The 17,291-nt window shown below is 45.8% G+C and overlaps 1 protein-coding gene across 2 annotated transcripts in view; it reads right to left on the reverse strand.

Moving 5' to 3' along the window:
- BCAP31 (B cell receptor associated protein 31) overlaps positions 1 to 17,233 on the reverse strand; it is a 31,744-nt gene extending 14,511 nt beyond the window's left edge. The window contains exons 1-4 of one of the 2 annotated variants that reach the window (XM_037056914.1): positions 17,119 to 17,233; positions 15,958 to 16,093; positions 14,176 to 14,276; positions 4,532 to 4,679 (exon numbers count right to left, since the gene is read on the reverse strand). In XM_037056914.1, coding sequence (XP_036912809.1) covers positions 4,532 to 4,679; positions 14,176 to 14,276; positions 15,958 to 16,049 — 341 coding nt within the window. In that variant the 5' untranslated portion in view covers positions 16,050 to 16,093; positions 17,119 to 17,233. The remainder of the gene's footprint in view (positions 1 to 4,531; positions 4,680 to 14,175; positions 14,277 to 15,957; positions 16,094 to 17,118) is intronic. The other variant, XM_037056913.1, reaches the window with a different exon arrangement.
- Between the last annotated feature and the right edge of the window lie 58 nt (positions 17,234 to 17,291).

The following is a 17,291-nucleotide window of genomic DNA, read 5'->3' on the forward strand; positions in this document are numbered from 1 at the left end:
AGGCTGGGATTTGAACAGGGGCTCGGAACTAAGCATGAGCTTGGGCTTGGTCACTTAGGACCTGGGTAACTCAGGCCACTCTGTCTCTTTTGGGCTGCCCTTTTTCCAATTAAAAAGGCCCACTGAATTATGAAGTGTTATTAAGTCCAGGCTTCGAGCAGAGCCAGATCCCAAAGGAACCACACAAACAGCTTACATGCACACAGGCAAGGCCGTGCAGCCATCCAGTCTTGGAGATAAGCCCTTCTTTGACCAGATGAGAGCACTTAGGGGGAGAGAGAAGGGATGCTTATCCAAAGATACATAGCTGCTGAAGTGGCAGCACTGGCCTGGCAACTCCAGTCTCCTGACTTCTGATTCCACATCCTTCTTCCTACCCTGCCGGCCCTCCTAAGTGCAAACATCCAGAATGTGTGTGGGCGTGGGCTGTTGATCTATACCCCATAACAGCAGGTACTCCAATACGGTGTGGTAAGGCTATTCACACGCTGGCCTCCCCCCAACTACTCTATCTTCTTTCTGAGGCAACAACCCAGCATTGTTTCATGGAGAGTAATGGTCAAATTTTTGTTGAGCTAAGACCATTGTGTGGGACTCCACAAAACAATTCTCATAATACAACCAAACTTGACCTGCCAAAGAGAAAGAGAGAGACCTCCTTCTCATTCTTTCACACAGGCTTACAGGCAGCTAACAAAAGTTAGTGGTTCATTCGCCAAAAAAAGTACGAAAGTTCACAGGGGCACTTAAGAGAGATTAGCCCGCCATACAGGCAAGTGTATAATGACAGATGAGAGCATTCTTCAAAGAGAAAGAGCTTCAAAAACTGCAGGGTGAGCCTACCATGGTTTCTGAGAGAACGAACCAGGTACACGAGGAAAGTGACAGCACACCAAGGGTTTCAAATGCACATGACTGTGTCCGAGCCTAGATGACGCCCACCCCAGGCAGCGGAACCCCGCCACACAGGGGTTGCCCTCTAGGGCAGTGCACAGGGGGAGATGTGCCAGGGTGGTGCCAGCCAAGCACTAATGTGCATGGGGTCAGCTGACCAGGGATGGGCCTAAGGGTCTGCATGTCTAACAAGCCCCCAGGTCTTACCAAAGCTTCTGGGCTATGGGCCACACTTAGAGTAGGAGACCAGCAATATGGGAGAGCAGGGTTTTTTTTTAAGAGTAAAAATTTCAAACAAGCTCACACATCTGTTGAGCAGGGAATTGGTTAAACATGAGACTCCCTTCACATGACAGAACACGGCATAACGATGAAGAACAAGAGAGGTTCGCATGAGTCATTTGGAAGAATCAGCAAGATATGTAGTTTGAATAAAAAAGGCAAATCAAAGCTGAGGGGGAAAAATCTATAGCACTTGTAAAAGAAAACGTATACATGATGAAATTTCAATTACTACCTGCTGCTATCTCTGGGGATGGGACTACAGGGCGCTCACTTTCTTGCCGAACATTTCTGTATTATTTGAAGTTGGGGGGGGGCTTTTTTTTTTTTTTAACAACGACCAGGTGTAACTTTTGTAATCAGAATAACAAAGATGACAGTTTTGTTTTTAAAGTGTTTCCTGCAAGCAGCATATGGGTTGTATGGATATCAATTCTGACCAGAACATTTCTATGGCTAATGTGCAAAGAGAGAAATTCCTCAAGGGCCACTGCCACCTTGTAAGATCTAACCCCCAGACAGTATATATGCCCTTTTTTGAATGGCTACTAGACAACAGAGAACAAAGCAGTATCGCAAGAGCAAATAGGAACAGTGAGCCCAAAGATCACTCTGTTCTCCCAACCTCTACGCGTCCCTTTGGGAGCAGTGTAGGAACTACTTTTATTTTTTATTTTATTTGTTTATTTTTAGAGAGAGAAAGGAAGGAGGAAGAAAAGGAGAGGGAGAGAAACGTCAATGTGTGGTTGCCTCACACTTACCCCCCATTGGGGACCTGGCCCACAACCCAGGCACGTGCCCTGCCTGGGAATCAAACCGGTGACGCTTTGGTTCTCAGGACCACGCTCAACCCACTGAGCCACACCAGTCAGGGTAGAACTGCTTTTCTTTGAAGCCACCCATTTAGGTTAGAATGGAAACTTCAAACTATTGTGTATCCTGATTGTGGGGATAGCACCTGAATCCACTCATTGGTCAAAACACTGAGCTGAGTGCACATTCATTTGCCTGGTACACCTGGCTAAGCACTGCCCCCTGGTCCAGGTAATCCCTTCCTTGGAAGAGATCCCAAAAGCAAAACAGTCAGGAGAGCGAGATTTCAAAGCCACAGTATATGGGGAATAAGCACCATTCTATCTGCCACCACAGTGACTGCCTCAGAACTCACTTTCTGCACTTTTGGCAGCATCTCTCAAGTGGGGCCCCACAGGGAACCCTACAGGTAGTGCCGCTGACTCCCTCCTGGTGGCCCCGGCCCTCACTAAAGGGCACTAAGGGCTCATCAGCTTTCGCAGTAGCTTAGCCACTAACTCTTAGCTGCCATGAGCCATGACCACGAGTCTTTCAATACCCTCTTTGGCCCTACCTCCATAGCCCTTTATGAACCTACACATACTTTTACAGATGTTTCCCTTTTAAAAACTCAAATCTCATTCGAATTGACCCAGCCATGGATTCTGAGAGGTAGATAAACTACCTGCTTGCTGTTCACTTCCTCCTAGTTCCCATTATCTCCCTGCATCCACTCACCACGACAACTGTCCTCAGCAGAGAACACTAAGCAGGTCAGGGGTAGAGCACAAGCCCCTGAGACAGCCATTCAGGGGAGTTAGGACCCCCCCCAACTCAGTGACACTGCTATACCAGCATGGGGCCCACGCTGTAGCACCTGGTCCATAAGAACTGAATTGGATCTTGGCAATCCTTCTGCTGAAAATCCACATATACCAGCTCAACAGAAGGTAGGGGCAGACTTGAGAGAGCTGGCTCTCTAGGAACGCACAGTAGTCACCAGCGGTGCCTCCTTTCTTTGAAAGTGCACAAGCTACTCTTTCTAGAACATGACTTGAGATCATAATTGGACCCTCCCATTCTATTTACTGTCTCATCTATCTTCTCCCTCCTTTGGAAACTGGGATGCTTGCCTGTCTGCAGTCTTCCAGAATCTCTCCTGCCATACAATTGCAAGGGCCTTTGGACACAATGCCATTGAGTCCAAGTGTAATCTAAGTCATTTTGAGTAGCTGGGCACTCTAGTGTACCTTTGCTCTTCTGAGAGCTCAATCATCTTATCCAAATGCTTCCTTCACCCCTGACCTTCTGCCCACCATTCCTTACTTGACACAGAAACATCAAAGGGGCTATCTTCTCCCCATGTCCTATACCATGTTTCATGCTCCAGAGCTCACGGCAGACTTCCATCTTCCTGGTACTATTCCTAAGCTCTCTCTGTGCGCTCTTCCAGGACAGCCCTTGCTTTTCTGCCTGTCCTTCCTGTCCTTCAGATGAGATCTGAGCTGGCTGGGGAGCCCCGAGTACCTCTGTGGTCCCTGAGACTTGGGATGTCATCATGTCCCGTTTCCCCCACTCCCAGGCAGATGGACTCGGAGTCCTGTTTTTGAGACTTGATCTTCCAAACCTGCCTCCCTTTCAGTCTCAGCCTACAAGATCATCATCTTTTTCAGAGTTTTCCTAAAACCCTGAAATCCTAGAGTGTCCGACTCCTTCCAGCCTTGGCACATTCCAACTCTTGTGATCAGATGGCTCTCCACAAAGAGCTGCCTGCCCTTTCCAGCGCCACCCTTGCCACTTTCCAACTTTGACCCAGAGAGGGCAGGCTTACCTGAGCAACTGACTTTTTTTTTTCTGAAAAACTGAAACCCAGGTAGTTATTCTAATGCCTAATGAAAAAGGGTGTCCAGGAGATGGGCACTGGGAGATCCCAGCCCAAGGATCCACACACTCACCCTGCTTCTGGGTATCTGCACAGCGAGCTGCTTCCCAATACTTCTGGAAACCCTTGGCCTGAGTGTTACATCTACCCCTGCCAGTCAGCATTCTTGAAAGTGGCCAGGTCCCCAATCAGAACCCCTGTAAGCAGGAGGCAGTAAACCAGCCCCAAGCTCAAAGGGGTGCTTTCTATCTCTCAGTCTAGTCTTACCCAACTAGCCAACCCTATGGCCCTGCTCAAGGCATTCAATCTTATCAAAATAAAAAAAAACACCAGCAAAACTCAGACCATGGTGGAACACAATATGCTCTCACTGTTCCCACAAGGGTAACATCTGGAAAGGCCCTAGGACACAGTCGGTCTCAGCCTTTTCATGTTGTTTCTGCACACTCTTCCCAGGGCAAGACCCCATACACAAAAAGCCTGTTTAATTGGTCCCCTTTAACTTTAAACTGGGCTTCAAAGGGCCTCTCCCAGAGGAGGGAAACACCTCACTTATGTCATGCTATGTACAGAGAGATGTGTTTGCCCTAAAAGAGCATGTGGCAGGCCTCTGGTTCAAGGCCACAAACTGAGGAATCAGTCACAGGCTAGCTCAGGGGTCCCTTGCCCCTCCCCACTCACAAGGACAGCAGCAGGGAAAAACCGGCAATGTAGAGATTCCTCTGGGCACGGAAAAGCTTCATATGGAAATGTTCCATGGCTCCCGGGTTGTTCTGGAGGTTCACCTTCTCTGTCACATCGTCATACTTCCTAATCTCACGTACGGCATCTGCAGTGGAAGAGAGGAGACACAGGGTTTAACTTCCTCTGGACGAAGTCTGGGCTGTCCAGCTGAGACAGTGAGTCTCGGAGGCCTTGATTCCCTCAAATCATCTCCCTTTACCACTCCTTCTACACGCACCTCGGGGGATGCCTGTCAGAGTGCTATCCTCAGACCCTTCTCTCCTCCAGCTTTTCTCAGCTCCCTCCCTGGCTCCATTCTACAAGGGCCACAAGCTTGCTCTGTCTCAAGATGCTAGCCAAGTCTGAGGCATGACTAGCCCAGAACAGCTCTCTTTTCCCACGGTTCCACGCAATGTCTAGTTCTGTTTATCTCAAGTCAGGCAGGCCAGCAGCCACCCCAGATAAGCCAGGGTGGTCCTGCTTACAGTAATGTCTGCTAAGGAGACAGGAGCTGTCTAGGAGACAAGGACCAGAGGATGCCTGGTAAAGATTCAAGGATTTTTGTTTCTAAGCTTTATAACAGATTTTATTCGAATTAAAAAAGGAGCTCATGCTCATCGAAAGTTCAAACATTCCAGAAATGTAGAAAAAGAATCCCATGGCACAATCACCAGTCGAGTACACAATATATGGCCATCTTATCTAAAGCTGCCACTTTCAGTCACATTACCTATGTCATTTTGATAATACACACCTGTATCTGAAATTATCCTAGTTACATGTTTATTGTCTGTCTCCCCCAAATTAAACTACCAACTCCTCAAGGACAGAAAACTTTTCTACTACATCCCAGGCCACAGCACAGTTCTAGATTCACAGGGGGCATGCAAATAACTGCAGAATGCTGAAAAGCCTCTGCTCTTTAGAGCTGCTAGACATACAGTACTTTAGTTTATAAATATTTTTACATCTATGTTTGTAAAGTGGAAATGGAAACACCCCATATCTACTGTTTTCTCCCCAAACCTGAGACATCTTTTTGAGTCAGTACATGAAGACCTACCTAAAGAGGGCCCTTAACAGACCCCCATATGAGGGGCAAGGTATCACTGTATGGGTATTATTTGATTCTTAATTCCTGTCTTGAGACTGCTTGGTTTTTTAGCTGATCTTCCATCATAAAAATGTGCCTTCCCTCACTGGTGCCTTTGTGTTAAATCTGTATCGTAAAGCAAGCAGTCTCTAACACTGTCAGCAGGTGTAGGAAATGGACAACTCACCTATTTTCACAAGAGACTGTGGGTTCCTGTCTTCCCACTTTCCTTTGTGGAATCCTACCCCCAAAGGCATGGTATTAAGAGGCAGTGATTAGATCATGAGCGCAAGGCCCTCATGAATTGGATTAGTGCCCTTATGAAAGGGTCCCCAAAGAAATCCCTCACCCCCTTCTGCCACGTGAGGGCACAGTAAGAAGGCAGTCGTCTTTCAACTAGGAACAGAGCTCTCATGAGACATGAGTTCTGCTGGCACCTTGATCCTGGATTTCCAGCCTCCAGAACTGTTCAAAATAAATGTGTTTTTTAAGCAAGCAATAAAGGTATTTTCTTAAGATTTTTATTTCTTTATCTTTAGAGGGGAAGGGAAGGAGAGAGGGAGAGAAATGTCAATGTATGGTTGCCTCTCATGCATCCCCTGCTGGGAACTGGCCTGCAACCCAGGCATGTGCCCTGACTGGGAATCGAACCTCTATAGTCTGGTTCGCAGGCCCACGCTCAATCCACTGAGCTACACCAGTCAGGGCCAACAAAGGTATTTTTGATATAGCAGCCCAAACTAAGACACAGAATTTACGGTAAAACATTCATATCCTTGGATTTATCAATTTCACATCTATGAATTTATCCTAGAGAAGCACTCACATAAATTTACAATATCAGGATGCCTCTAAAGAAGGAATTAAATTAGAATATAACCATATGATAGAATATAAGCATACTTTATTTTATTGCACCTCACAGATATGGAGTTTTCATCAACAATGAAGCAAGACCCTTCACCAGCAAAGAGATTATGACTCACTGTAGGCTCAAATGGTTAGCATTTTTTAACAAAGTATTTTCAATTAAGGCATACACATTTATTTTTATGTTTATACACACAGGCTGCAGTATTGTATAAACAACTTTTATATGCCCTAGGAAAACAAGAAATGTGTGTGACTCGCTTTATGGTCTGGAACTGAAACCACAGTACCTCTGAGATCGCCTGTACCGTCAGCCCTCTGTAGCTGTGTGTTCCACATCTGTGGATTCAACCAACGCAGATCAAAAATATTTGGAAAAAAAGTTACATTGTTACTGATGTGTATTGTGTAGTTAGGCTTATGATGGTGTTTCTGTACTGAAAATGTACTCATGTTTTTTTTGTCATTATTCCCTAAACAATACAGTATAACAGTTATATAGCATTATATGCATTAGGTATTATAAATAATCTACAGATGATTTAAAGTATACAGGAGGATGTGCATAGGTCATATGCAAATACTACACCATTTTACATAAGGAACTTGAGCATCCACAGAATCTGATAATCACAGGGATCCTGGAACCAATTCCACAGATACCAAGGGACATTTTGTATTACACAATCTTTAAAAAGAAGGAGACTGCTATAAAAAGATGTCATAAGATATAGTAAGTGGAAAATGCACAATTCAAAACAGTGTATAGTATATTAATAAAGACATTAGCATAGAAACTGCCTATGGAAATGTACAATAAAGTATTAATAATGGGGGGACTTCCGGTCAAGATGGCAGTGTAGGCAGACATGGCTCACCTCTTTGCACAACCACATCAAAATTACAACTAAAATATAGAACAACCATCACTTAGAACTGCCAGAAATTGAGTGGAATGGAAGTCTGACAACTACAGAATTAAAGAAACCACATCCATCCAGACTGGTAGGAGAGGGTGCAGATGCAGAATGGGCTGGTCCCACACCCATGTGTGGTGGATAAAAATTTGGGAGGGATATCTCCACCCAAGCTGTTTTTCCATATGAATGGCTGGTCTTGGCTCGTACTGCACAACTTCCTAAATCCTCTCAAACAAGCAACGGCTGGCCTCAGTGAGTCCCAGGCCCAGCTCTGGCAGCAGCCAGCCTAGACTCACAGTTTCACTTCATCTGGGAATCTCCAAGCCCAGCACAAATTGCTTTACACCTCAGGTAGGGTGGTCCAGAACAAAACACAGGTTGGGGCTGACCTTCGTCTGCACCACCTGGGAAATCTCAGGGCCAGCGTATCCACTGGACAGCTACAGGCCATGTCAGAGCACCACCACCCTGCTTCTGCACAGCTGATCCTCCACAAAGGGCAGAGTTTGGTGGTCAGTGGTCACAGCCAGTCCTTGTAGCTTACTGACCTGGGTAAATCCCCCTCATTGATCTGCCAACAGCACTCAAGGCTCAACTACAAGAGGAGGGTGTACTCACCCCACATGATGGCTGCACCTTGAGTACCCCCAGCTTGGGTGATAGAAGAGGCTGTGCGCTACAGGACACCTACCACATCAGGCCATGCCACCAAAACAGGGAGTCAAAGCAGCTCTACTGAATACATAGAAACAAACACAGGGAGGCTGACAAAATGAGGAGACAAAGAAACCTGGCCCAAATGAAAGAACAGATCAAAACTCCAGAAAAAGAGCTAAAAGACATGGACATAAGCAATCTATCAGATGCAAGAGTTCAAAACACTGGTCATAAGGAAGCTGAAGGAACTTAGTGAAGACCTCAACAACATACAAAAGATCCAGTCAGAAACAAGGGGTACACTGATAAAGAACAATTTTCAGGGAAACAACACTAAAGTAGATGAAATCGAGAATCAAATCAATGATTTGGAACATATGGAAGGAAAAAACAACCAATCAATACAAGAATAAAGAATCCAAAAAACAAATGAGGATACTATAAGCAGCCTCTGGGACAACTTCAAGAGGTCCACCAGTCACATCATAGGAGCACCAGAAGGAGAAGATAAAGAGTAAGAAATTGGAAATCCCTGGCTGGTGTAGCTCAGTGGATTGAGCGCGGGCCTGCGAACCAGAGGATCGCAGTTCGATTCCCAGTCAGGGCACATGCCTGGGTTGCAGGCGGGTTCCCTGCAGGCCAACTCCCAGCAGGGGACGCACAAAAGGCAACCATACACTGATGTTTCTCTCCCTCTCTCCTTCCCCTCTAGAGATAAATAAATAAATAAAATCCAAAAAAATAAAAAAAAAAAAAGAAATTGGAAATCTATTTGAAAAAATAATGAAAGAAAATTTCCCTAATTTAGTGAAGGAACTAGACATGCAAGTCCAGAAAGCACAGAGTCCCAAACAAGATGGATGCAAAGAGGCCCACTCCAAGACACACCATAATTAAAACGCCAAAGGTTAACAATAAAGAGAGAATCTTAAAATTCGGCAAGACAAAAGAAGTTAGTAACCTACAGAGGAGTTCCCATAAGACTGTCAGCTGATTGATTTCTCAAAAGAAACTGCAGGCTAGAAGGGACTGTCAAGAAATATTCAAAGTCATAAAAAGCAAGAACCTACAGCCGAGATTGCTCTACCCAGCAAAAGCTATCATTTAGAATCGAAGGGCAGATAAAAAGAGCTTCACAGACAGGAAAAAAACTAAAGGAGTTCATTATCACCAAACCATTATTATATGAAATATTAAAGGAACTTATTTAAGAAAAGAAAGATCAAAACTATGAACAATAAAATGGCAATAAACACATACTTATCAATAATTGAATCTAAAAAACAAACTGAGCAAACAAGAACAGAGACAGAATCATGGATACGAAGAGCATTTTGATAGTGGCCAGATGGGAGGGGGGTGTGGAAGAATGGGTGAAGAGGTAAGGGGATTAAGAAGTACAAATAGTTACAGAACAGCCATGGAGATAAGTACAGTATAGGAAGTGGAGTAGCCAAAGAACTTATACACATGACCCATGGACTTAACAATGGTGTGGGGATTGCTTGAGGGAGTGGGGCATGCTGGGTAGATGGGCACAAAGAAGGAAAAATGAGGACAACTGTAATAACATAATCAATAAAATAAAATTTGTAAAAAACCATGACCCGTGGCTCAGTGGAATTGAGTGCCGGCCTGTGAACCAAGAGGTAGCTGGTTCGGTTCCCAGTCAGGGCACATGCCTGGGTGGCAGGTCAGATCCCCAGTAGGGGGGGGGGTGTGAAAAGCAAGCAATGGATGTATCTATTGCACATCAATGTTTCTCTCCTTCTCTTTCTCCCTTCCTTCCCTTCTCTCTAAAAATAAGTAAATAAAACCTTTTAAAAATGAGCATTCATGATGGTTATCTGTGAGATATGAAATTATGGGGGACTTCGACTTTCTACGCTTTATTTCTGAATTTTCTGAAATGTCACTTTTTGTTATTAAAAAAACATGTTTCTCTACACTGTCATCTGCATTTAGGAACCCACCACCTTACAGACCACCTTGGCCAATGGCAAAGTCAGATGGAGGATGGGGATGTTAGGCCATACTAGCCCAAGTCATGCAAGAGAGTGCTTCCCTCCCTATCTCAGGCCTCTAGCCCAAAGCAGTTAACCCTAGACTCTCATCAAGCCCACTCCCCAGCTGGATCTGCCCAAGGGCCCTCTCAGTAAGACTTGAGGCCAGCCAGGACTGCAGCTATAGCTGGTATGCCTATTACCTTTCACTACTCCTTGCTAGTAGCTAACATATATTTGTAGAAGCTGCTGTAGAGCTCTCTGAATTACAATTCTTAACATTAGGGTAGGAAGCAGCTTGTCATCCTAGCCAGATGTCTCTCTAGAACTTTCAAGTAATTTCCCAACTCCAAAATAGAAAGGTGCCTTTGCTAACTAATGGGTTCCCTTCAAAGGGCTTCCCTGGCCCACTCAGCTCAATTAGGAAATGGAGAACTCCTAGAGCCTAGTTTGCAGAAGGTAAGGCCCTGAGGAAATACCCTCAACAGGTCTCCATCCACTCCAATTCTCACTCCAATCCCCATTCAAAACCAAAAACAACGCTGGCTGGTGTGGCTCAGTGGATTCAGCACCAGCCTACAAAATGAAAGGTCGCTGAATCAATTCCCAGTCAGGGCACATACCTGGGTTACAGGTCAGGTCAGGTCCCCAGTTAGGGGTGTTAAGAGGCAACCACACATTGATGTTTCCCTCCCTCTCTTTCTCCTTCCCTTCCCCTCTCTCTAAAAGTAAATAAATAAAATCTTTTTTTAAAGCGAACTTCCAGCCAACATGGAGGCATAGGTAGATTCATTTTGCTTCCTCACACAACCAAAAGAAGGATAAAAACCAATTTAAAAACAAAAACCAACCAGAACCACCAGAAAACTGAACTATATGGAAGTCCGACAACGAGGGAGTTAAAGAAGAAACATTCATCCAGACTGGTAGGAGGGGCGGAGATGGGCATCCAGGGTGGCGAGGACAAGTGACAAGGCCGTGGCTGATGGAACCCATCAGTCCCACATTCACGTACAGATAAGCTGGGAGGAACAACTCAGAAGCAAGACAGACTGCACAACCCAGGGTCCCAGTGTAGGAAACTAAAGCCTCAAAACCTCTGGCTATAGTAACCTGTGGCAGTTGCGGGGTGGGAGAAACTCCCAGCCTAACAAGAGAGAGCGTGAGGGGTCCACAGGACCCTAGAACATACACAAACCTACCCACTCAGGAATCAGCACCAGAAGGGCCCAATTTGCTTGTAGGAAGTGGGGAAAGTGACTGAAAGCAGGGCAAGAGCTGAGTAAGCGGCATTATTCTGTCTCTGACCCCTCCCCACATACAGCATCGCAACACAGTGACATCCATAGCCCCACCCTGGAGAATACCTAAGACTCCACCCCTTACTACATAACAAGCACACCAAGACAAAAAAAAATATAGCCCAAATAATAGAACAAATCAAAATTCCAGAAAAAGTACAACTAAGTGATGAAGAAATAGCCAACCTATCAGATGCAGAGTTCAAAACACTGGTAATAAGGATACTCACAGAAATGGTTGAGTGTGGCCACAAAATAGAGGAAGTAGTGAAGGCTATGAAAAGTGAAATAAAGAAAAATATATAGGGAACCAACAGTGAAGGGAAGGAAACTGGGACTAAAATCAACAATTTGGAACAGAAGGAATAACTAAACATTTAACCAGAACAGAATGAAGAAAGAAGAATTCAAAAAAAAAAAAATGAGGAAAGGCTTAGGAACCTCTGGGACCACTTTAAATGTTCCAACATCCAAATTGGGGGGGAGGGGAGAGGGGCAGAAAAAGAAGAGGAAAAGCAAGAAATTGAAAACTTACTTGAACAATAAAGAGCGTCCCCAACCTGCAAAGGAAACAGACTTCCAGGAAGTCTGGGAAGCTCAGAGTGTCCCAAAGAAGTTGGACCCAAGGACACATGCACCAAGGCACATCATAATTACATCACCCAAGATGATAGATAAGGAGAGAACCTCAAAAGCAGCAAAAGGAAAGGAGAGAGTTACCTATAAAGGAGTGCCCATAATACTACCAGCTGATTTCTCAAAAGAAACCTTACAGGCAAGAAGGAGCTGGAAAGAAGTATTCCAAGTCATGAAAAGCAAGGACCTACATCCAGGATGACTCTATCCAACAAAGCCATCATTTAGAATGGAAAAGGCAGATAAAGTGCTTCCCAGATAAGGTCAAGTTAAAGGAGTTCATCATCACCAAGCCCTTATTATATGAAACGTTAAAGGGACTTATCTAAGAAAAAAAAAAACAAGATCAAAACTATGAACTATCCTGGCTGGTGTGGCTCAGTGGACTGAGCTCCAGCCTGCAAACCAAAGGGTCGTTGGTTTGATTTCCAGTCAGGGCACATGCCTGGGTTGCAGGCCAGGTCACCAACAAGGGGCACATGAGAGGCAACCACACACTGATGTTTCTCTCCTCTCTTTCTCCCTCTCTAAAATAAATAAATTAAAACCTTAAAAAAAACATGAATAGTAAAATGACAACAAACTCACAACTATCAACAACTGAACAGGAAAAAAAGCAAAAGCAAACAACTAGAACAGGAAAAGAATCACCAAAATAGAGATCAGACGGAAGGTTATCAGTGGGGAGAGGGAGAATGGGGAAAAATTACAGGGAATAAGAAACACAAATGGTAGGCACAAAAGAGAAAGGGGGAGATTATGAATAATATAGAAAATGAAGAGGCCAAAGAACTTGTATGTATGACCCATGGACATGAACTAAGGTGGGGAATGATGGTGGGAGGAAGGCTACAGGGGGAAGGGAAATAAAGGGGAGAAAAATGAGGTAATTGTAATAGCATAATCAATATATTTTTAAAAAGTAAAAGCACATGGAGAGCCTGGCTTTTCATGCTCAGGGGATGATATATATATTCCCTATAGGAGAGAACCCTGATTGGAAAGAGCTCTCTCTCGGAGACTCGCCAAACATTTCAACAGCAAGGTATGCAGGCAGCTGGCACCCACATTACATGACCAGGAACGCACCTGGCCTGTTCAGAAGCAGTCCTGCCTGAACATATCCCGTCAGGCCCTGAGACATTAGGAAGAAATGTCCAAAACAGCAGCTAGTGGGTAGGGCCATGCAAGTTCCCCTAAACTCCACCTCCCTGCCCTCCAGCCCCTACTGTATTTCCACTGGAGACTAAAAACAGAGAAGTGCTCTGAGCTTAAGCAAGCATCACATCTTGGAGAGAGAACCACGATCTGTGGCAGACCCAAGCCAACACTTTGGGAGTCCAAGCAGGGAGACGTACTGATCACTAACCAGAGCAAAACATACATTTAACAGCCAGACGAGAGCTTCACTAATTCCTCTGGTTTCTGAATAATCATGCCACCAGTACACGGCAAAACGTTCGCTTTCTATCTTAGCACCACCAGCCCCAGGCCCCATCCCTGAGTATGCCCTAGGACCAGTTTATCTTTCAAGCCCTTGCTGGTGTTCACCTCAATGTGGGGTTTATAGAACCTCAGTGCTGGAAGAACATGGAAAGTCCTGACGTTTGACCCAGATCCAGAAAGGTCCGAGATCTGCTCCCTAGATATACTGCCAGACCTCTTCATCACCCCTATACTACAGGACACAGCAGCTTCCTTCCCAGTTAGGGTTCTTGTCTACTGGGTCACTCACTCCCCTAATCATGACCTATTCCAGGTTGGAGAGACTGATGCTACTGAGTGACTGGAGAACAGCACTACTTAGACCAAAGTCAGCATGCGCCAGTTAGTTTCTCTTGGTTTCGATTCTGGAACATCCTCAAGGAGCTGCCCAGACACATGAGGTGGTCATCACAGGGTCCACAAAAACTGCTAGTTAAAGTGAAGGACCTACCAGCAGTACCCCTCTTCATGGGTGAAGGGAGTCTCTTCCCCAAGAGTAAGACAGGAACACTTAAGTAGTCTGTCTCTGAGAAGCCAAAGCTATACAGTACATGTGGAACATGGCACAGGGCTTTGCTGCCAAGGCCATGGCAAAGGGTCTAGGTCAGGCAGCTACTCTCAGCCACAGCTCACTCACCAATGAACAGCAACACAAGGATGACAATGAGGACCACGAAGAAGGTGTTACTATAGGCCACTACCAACTCCATCAGGCGGGACTTGAAAACCTTCTGCCATCTGTGAAGAAAACAAAAGAAAGGGGCTGTAGAAAAAGAACACACTTGGGATCAGAGTCCTGAGAATATAAACTCAGTTTTGCGGTCTTCTCCAATGGTCGAATACCCCATACAGACACAGCCTCAACTGCTTGCACTTTTCCAATTTATGGCATCCACTGAAGAATATTTATTTTTAAGATACTTTTCCACACATAGAAAGTTCTAGAAAACCAGTTTTAAACACTGGTAGTCTCTGGGAAAAGAAATGGGAATCTCACCTTTCACTGTATTCCTCTATGTAGTATTCAAACTGCTTGCCACATACACATTATTTCTTTAAGTTGTTTCTCCATATGACCAAGCTTGGTTCATCTAGAATCCCACCACCCTGGATTATTATGAAGCAGACCCAACCTCCCTTCAGTTCCCTCCACAAGTATTTAGCATGTAGCTCTTTTCAGAGAGCTTTTAAAAATGGTTAATGTAAGCACAACACCATCACCAAACCTCATGAAAATCAGTAAATACGCTAAAGAAATTTTTGAAAAACACACACACACACAGGAAAGAAGAAAATCAGTAAGAATCTCTCATTATTAAACTCAGAATCCCAAAGTCCAATTGTCACATTTCTTAATAGCTGGTTTGTTTGAATCCAGAGACAAGTTTCCAGTTCCGCATTTAGTTGAGAAGTATCTTAAATCTCTTACTCTATGAGCCCTTCCCTTGCTCTCATTTGTTTTCTTTCCCAATTTACTTTATGTAGAAAGTAGGTTATTTATCCTACAAAGCTTCTCAGATTCCAGCTCCAAGGGGGCCTCTGTCTCTGTATTTCCTCCAAGCTGAATGAGGTGTGAAGATTCAGATTAGGCTTCTGGCAAGAATATTTCTTAGGTGGTGCTGAGTAATTTCTTTTCTTTTAATTTTATTTATTGAATTTAGAGAGAAAGAGGAAGGGGGCAGAGAGAGAAACATCAATTTGTTGTCCCACTTATTTATGCATGCATGTGCCCTGACCAAGGATCAAACCCACAACCTTGATGAATCAGGACACTCCAACCAATTAAGCTACCTGGGCAGAGCTATATATTTCCTATTGTATCACATCAGGTATTTTTCATTAAAAAGTTTTTTTAAATATCTGTGGAGACTCAGCCTTATTTGTAATGTTCTAATTTAAGTCAGAATGTATTCATATGCTATGTGCAATTAAAAATTAATTTCCAATTAATTTCCAATTAATTTTTAACAGGTCTTCTATTCACGGAAAGGGAATATGGCTTCACCCTGAATAGGCTGAGTAATGCTCATGAGGCTACTACATAATGCCAGTGAGACTAGTTAGTAGGACAGAAGTCACCAATTCAGCAACAACATGACACTGTGGTGCAAGTCTTCTGGATCCCACATCGTCATCCTCCAAACCACAAGGATCCAAAGGAAGGCAGAAGGGCATCATTCCCAGGACCTTAACCAGAGCTAGGCCTTCTCCCCTCTGGTACATTCATAAGGCCAGAAGGCAGGATGCACAGGAACTGTGTAGAAGGTTGGCAATAGTAAACACAGCCCCTGCCACCTGCCACCTCAGACACAGTCTACCTATTTCTGCCTGGCCCCAATTCCAGGGTCCACACATAAGTTACAAGTCTGGGCAACAGTCACCTTCTTACTTGCTTGCCTGCTTGCTCCACAGGCCATACCTTTTGGGTGAAATGAAGGGAATGCAAAGAAGCAGCACAACAAAAACCTCTGCATAGAGGAAGGTGGCAACCGCAGTCCATTGCAGACTCATCCTGTTGCTAGAAGGTTTCCAACAGGAAGATGTGAGCTTGTTTCCTACAAGGCACAAAAAAAACAGGAGTCGTAAAAGCTGGACAGCCATGCTAACCTGGAAACGGGGCTCACTCAGCACGGAGACCTGAGCATGAATGCACAAAGGCCTAACCAACTTCCACCTGCCGGGGCGGAGTTACTTCGCTGCCCTGCAGTTCACGTGGTATCACGTACAGAGACACCTTTCTGAACTTTCCCCTTGGAGCCCAAGAGACTCCTTGTGCCTCTTTAAATGGGAATGCGGTTTTAATGAGAATTATATAGACAAGAGGAAATTGTCAACATCCACCACGCCGCTCCCTTCCCAGCCACGGGGAGCTAGAGGCTCCCGGCTCCCAGACAGACCCGTGGCGGCAGTATTTCAGCAACACACGTTCTCCAAAAGCCAGGGCACCTCCCGGAGCCCCGTCCTAGGGAAACCAGGAGGCCCTTCCCTCTCAGACATTCCAAAGGGGCCGAGAGAAAACCAGCAGCTCCCTCAGGGGCTAGAGAGGGGGCTAACAGGATTTCCAACTACCGCGCCTGCCTCCAATAGGTCTGGAGGACTCGGAGTACCTAAAAAAAGCCCACAAGAGCGACTCCTACAGGGCGGGAGTCAGGGCCAAGGGGAAACCCAGTCTCCACTAAGAATCTCAGGGCTCCATCCAGAGAAACTTCTAGAAGCTATCTCTGCAGAAGCCAGAAGATTCCCTCACGAACAGTCCCGGTCGGCCACAGCTCCCACCAGGCTTGGGAAACCCTGCATGAAATCCCCGGCGGCCTGCCGCAAGCTGGGCCCTGGCCGTGACCGACACGCCCTCCCCAAACCCCACCCCGGAGGCTCCACCGGAGGGGCTTGGCCACCGCCCCCCGCCACCGCAGCCGGCCCTCACGCCCCCAGAGCCCAGCTCCACCCACCGCCGCCCAGGCTTCCCTCTGACCAGCCCTGCCCCTGTACTCCTGGTTTGGCCCTCGACCCTGGGGCCTCTTCACAATGCCCGCCACTTCCCGTCGTCGAAGGCTGAGGGGACCTCGGCAGCCCCGCTCACCGAGTTTCCCACAGACTCGAGGACGCTTCCTCCGCTGCCGCCAAACTCTCCTACTCTGGCCCCGCCCCTTCCCACGCAGACGGAAACCGGAAGCGCAAGCAGGGCACTGCCCCTCCCCCAACCGAAATGAGGCCCTGTAGGCTCCGCCCACGGTCGCCTTCCGCCCCGCCCCG

The sequence above is a fragment of the Sturnira hondurensis genome, unplaced genomic scaffold, assembly GCF_014824575.4.
Source record: "Sturnira hondurensis isolate 20B ecotype Veracruz unplaced genomic scaffold, ASM1482457v3 Scaffold0009229, whole genome shotgun sequence".
NCBI classification, from domain to species: domain Eukaryota; kingdom Metazoa; phylum Chordata; class Mammalia; order Chiroptera; family Phyllostomidae; genus Sturnira; species Sturnira hondurensis.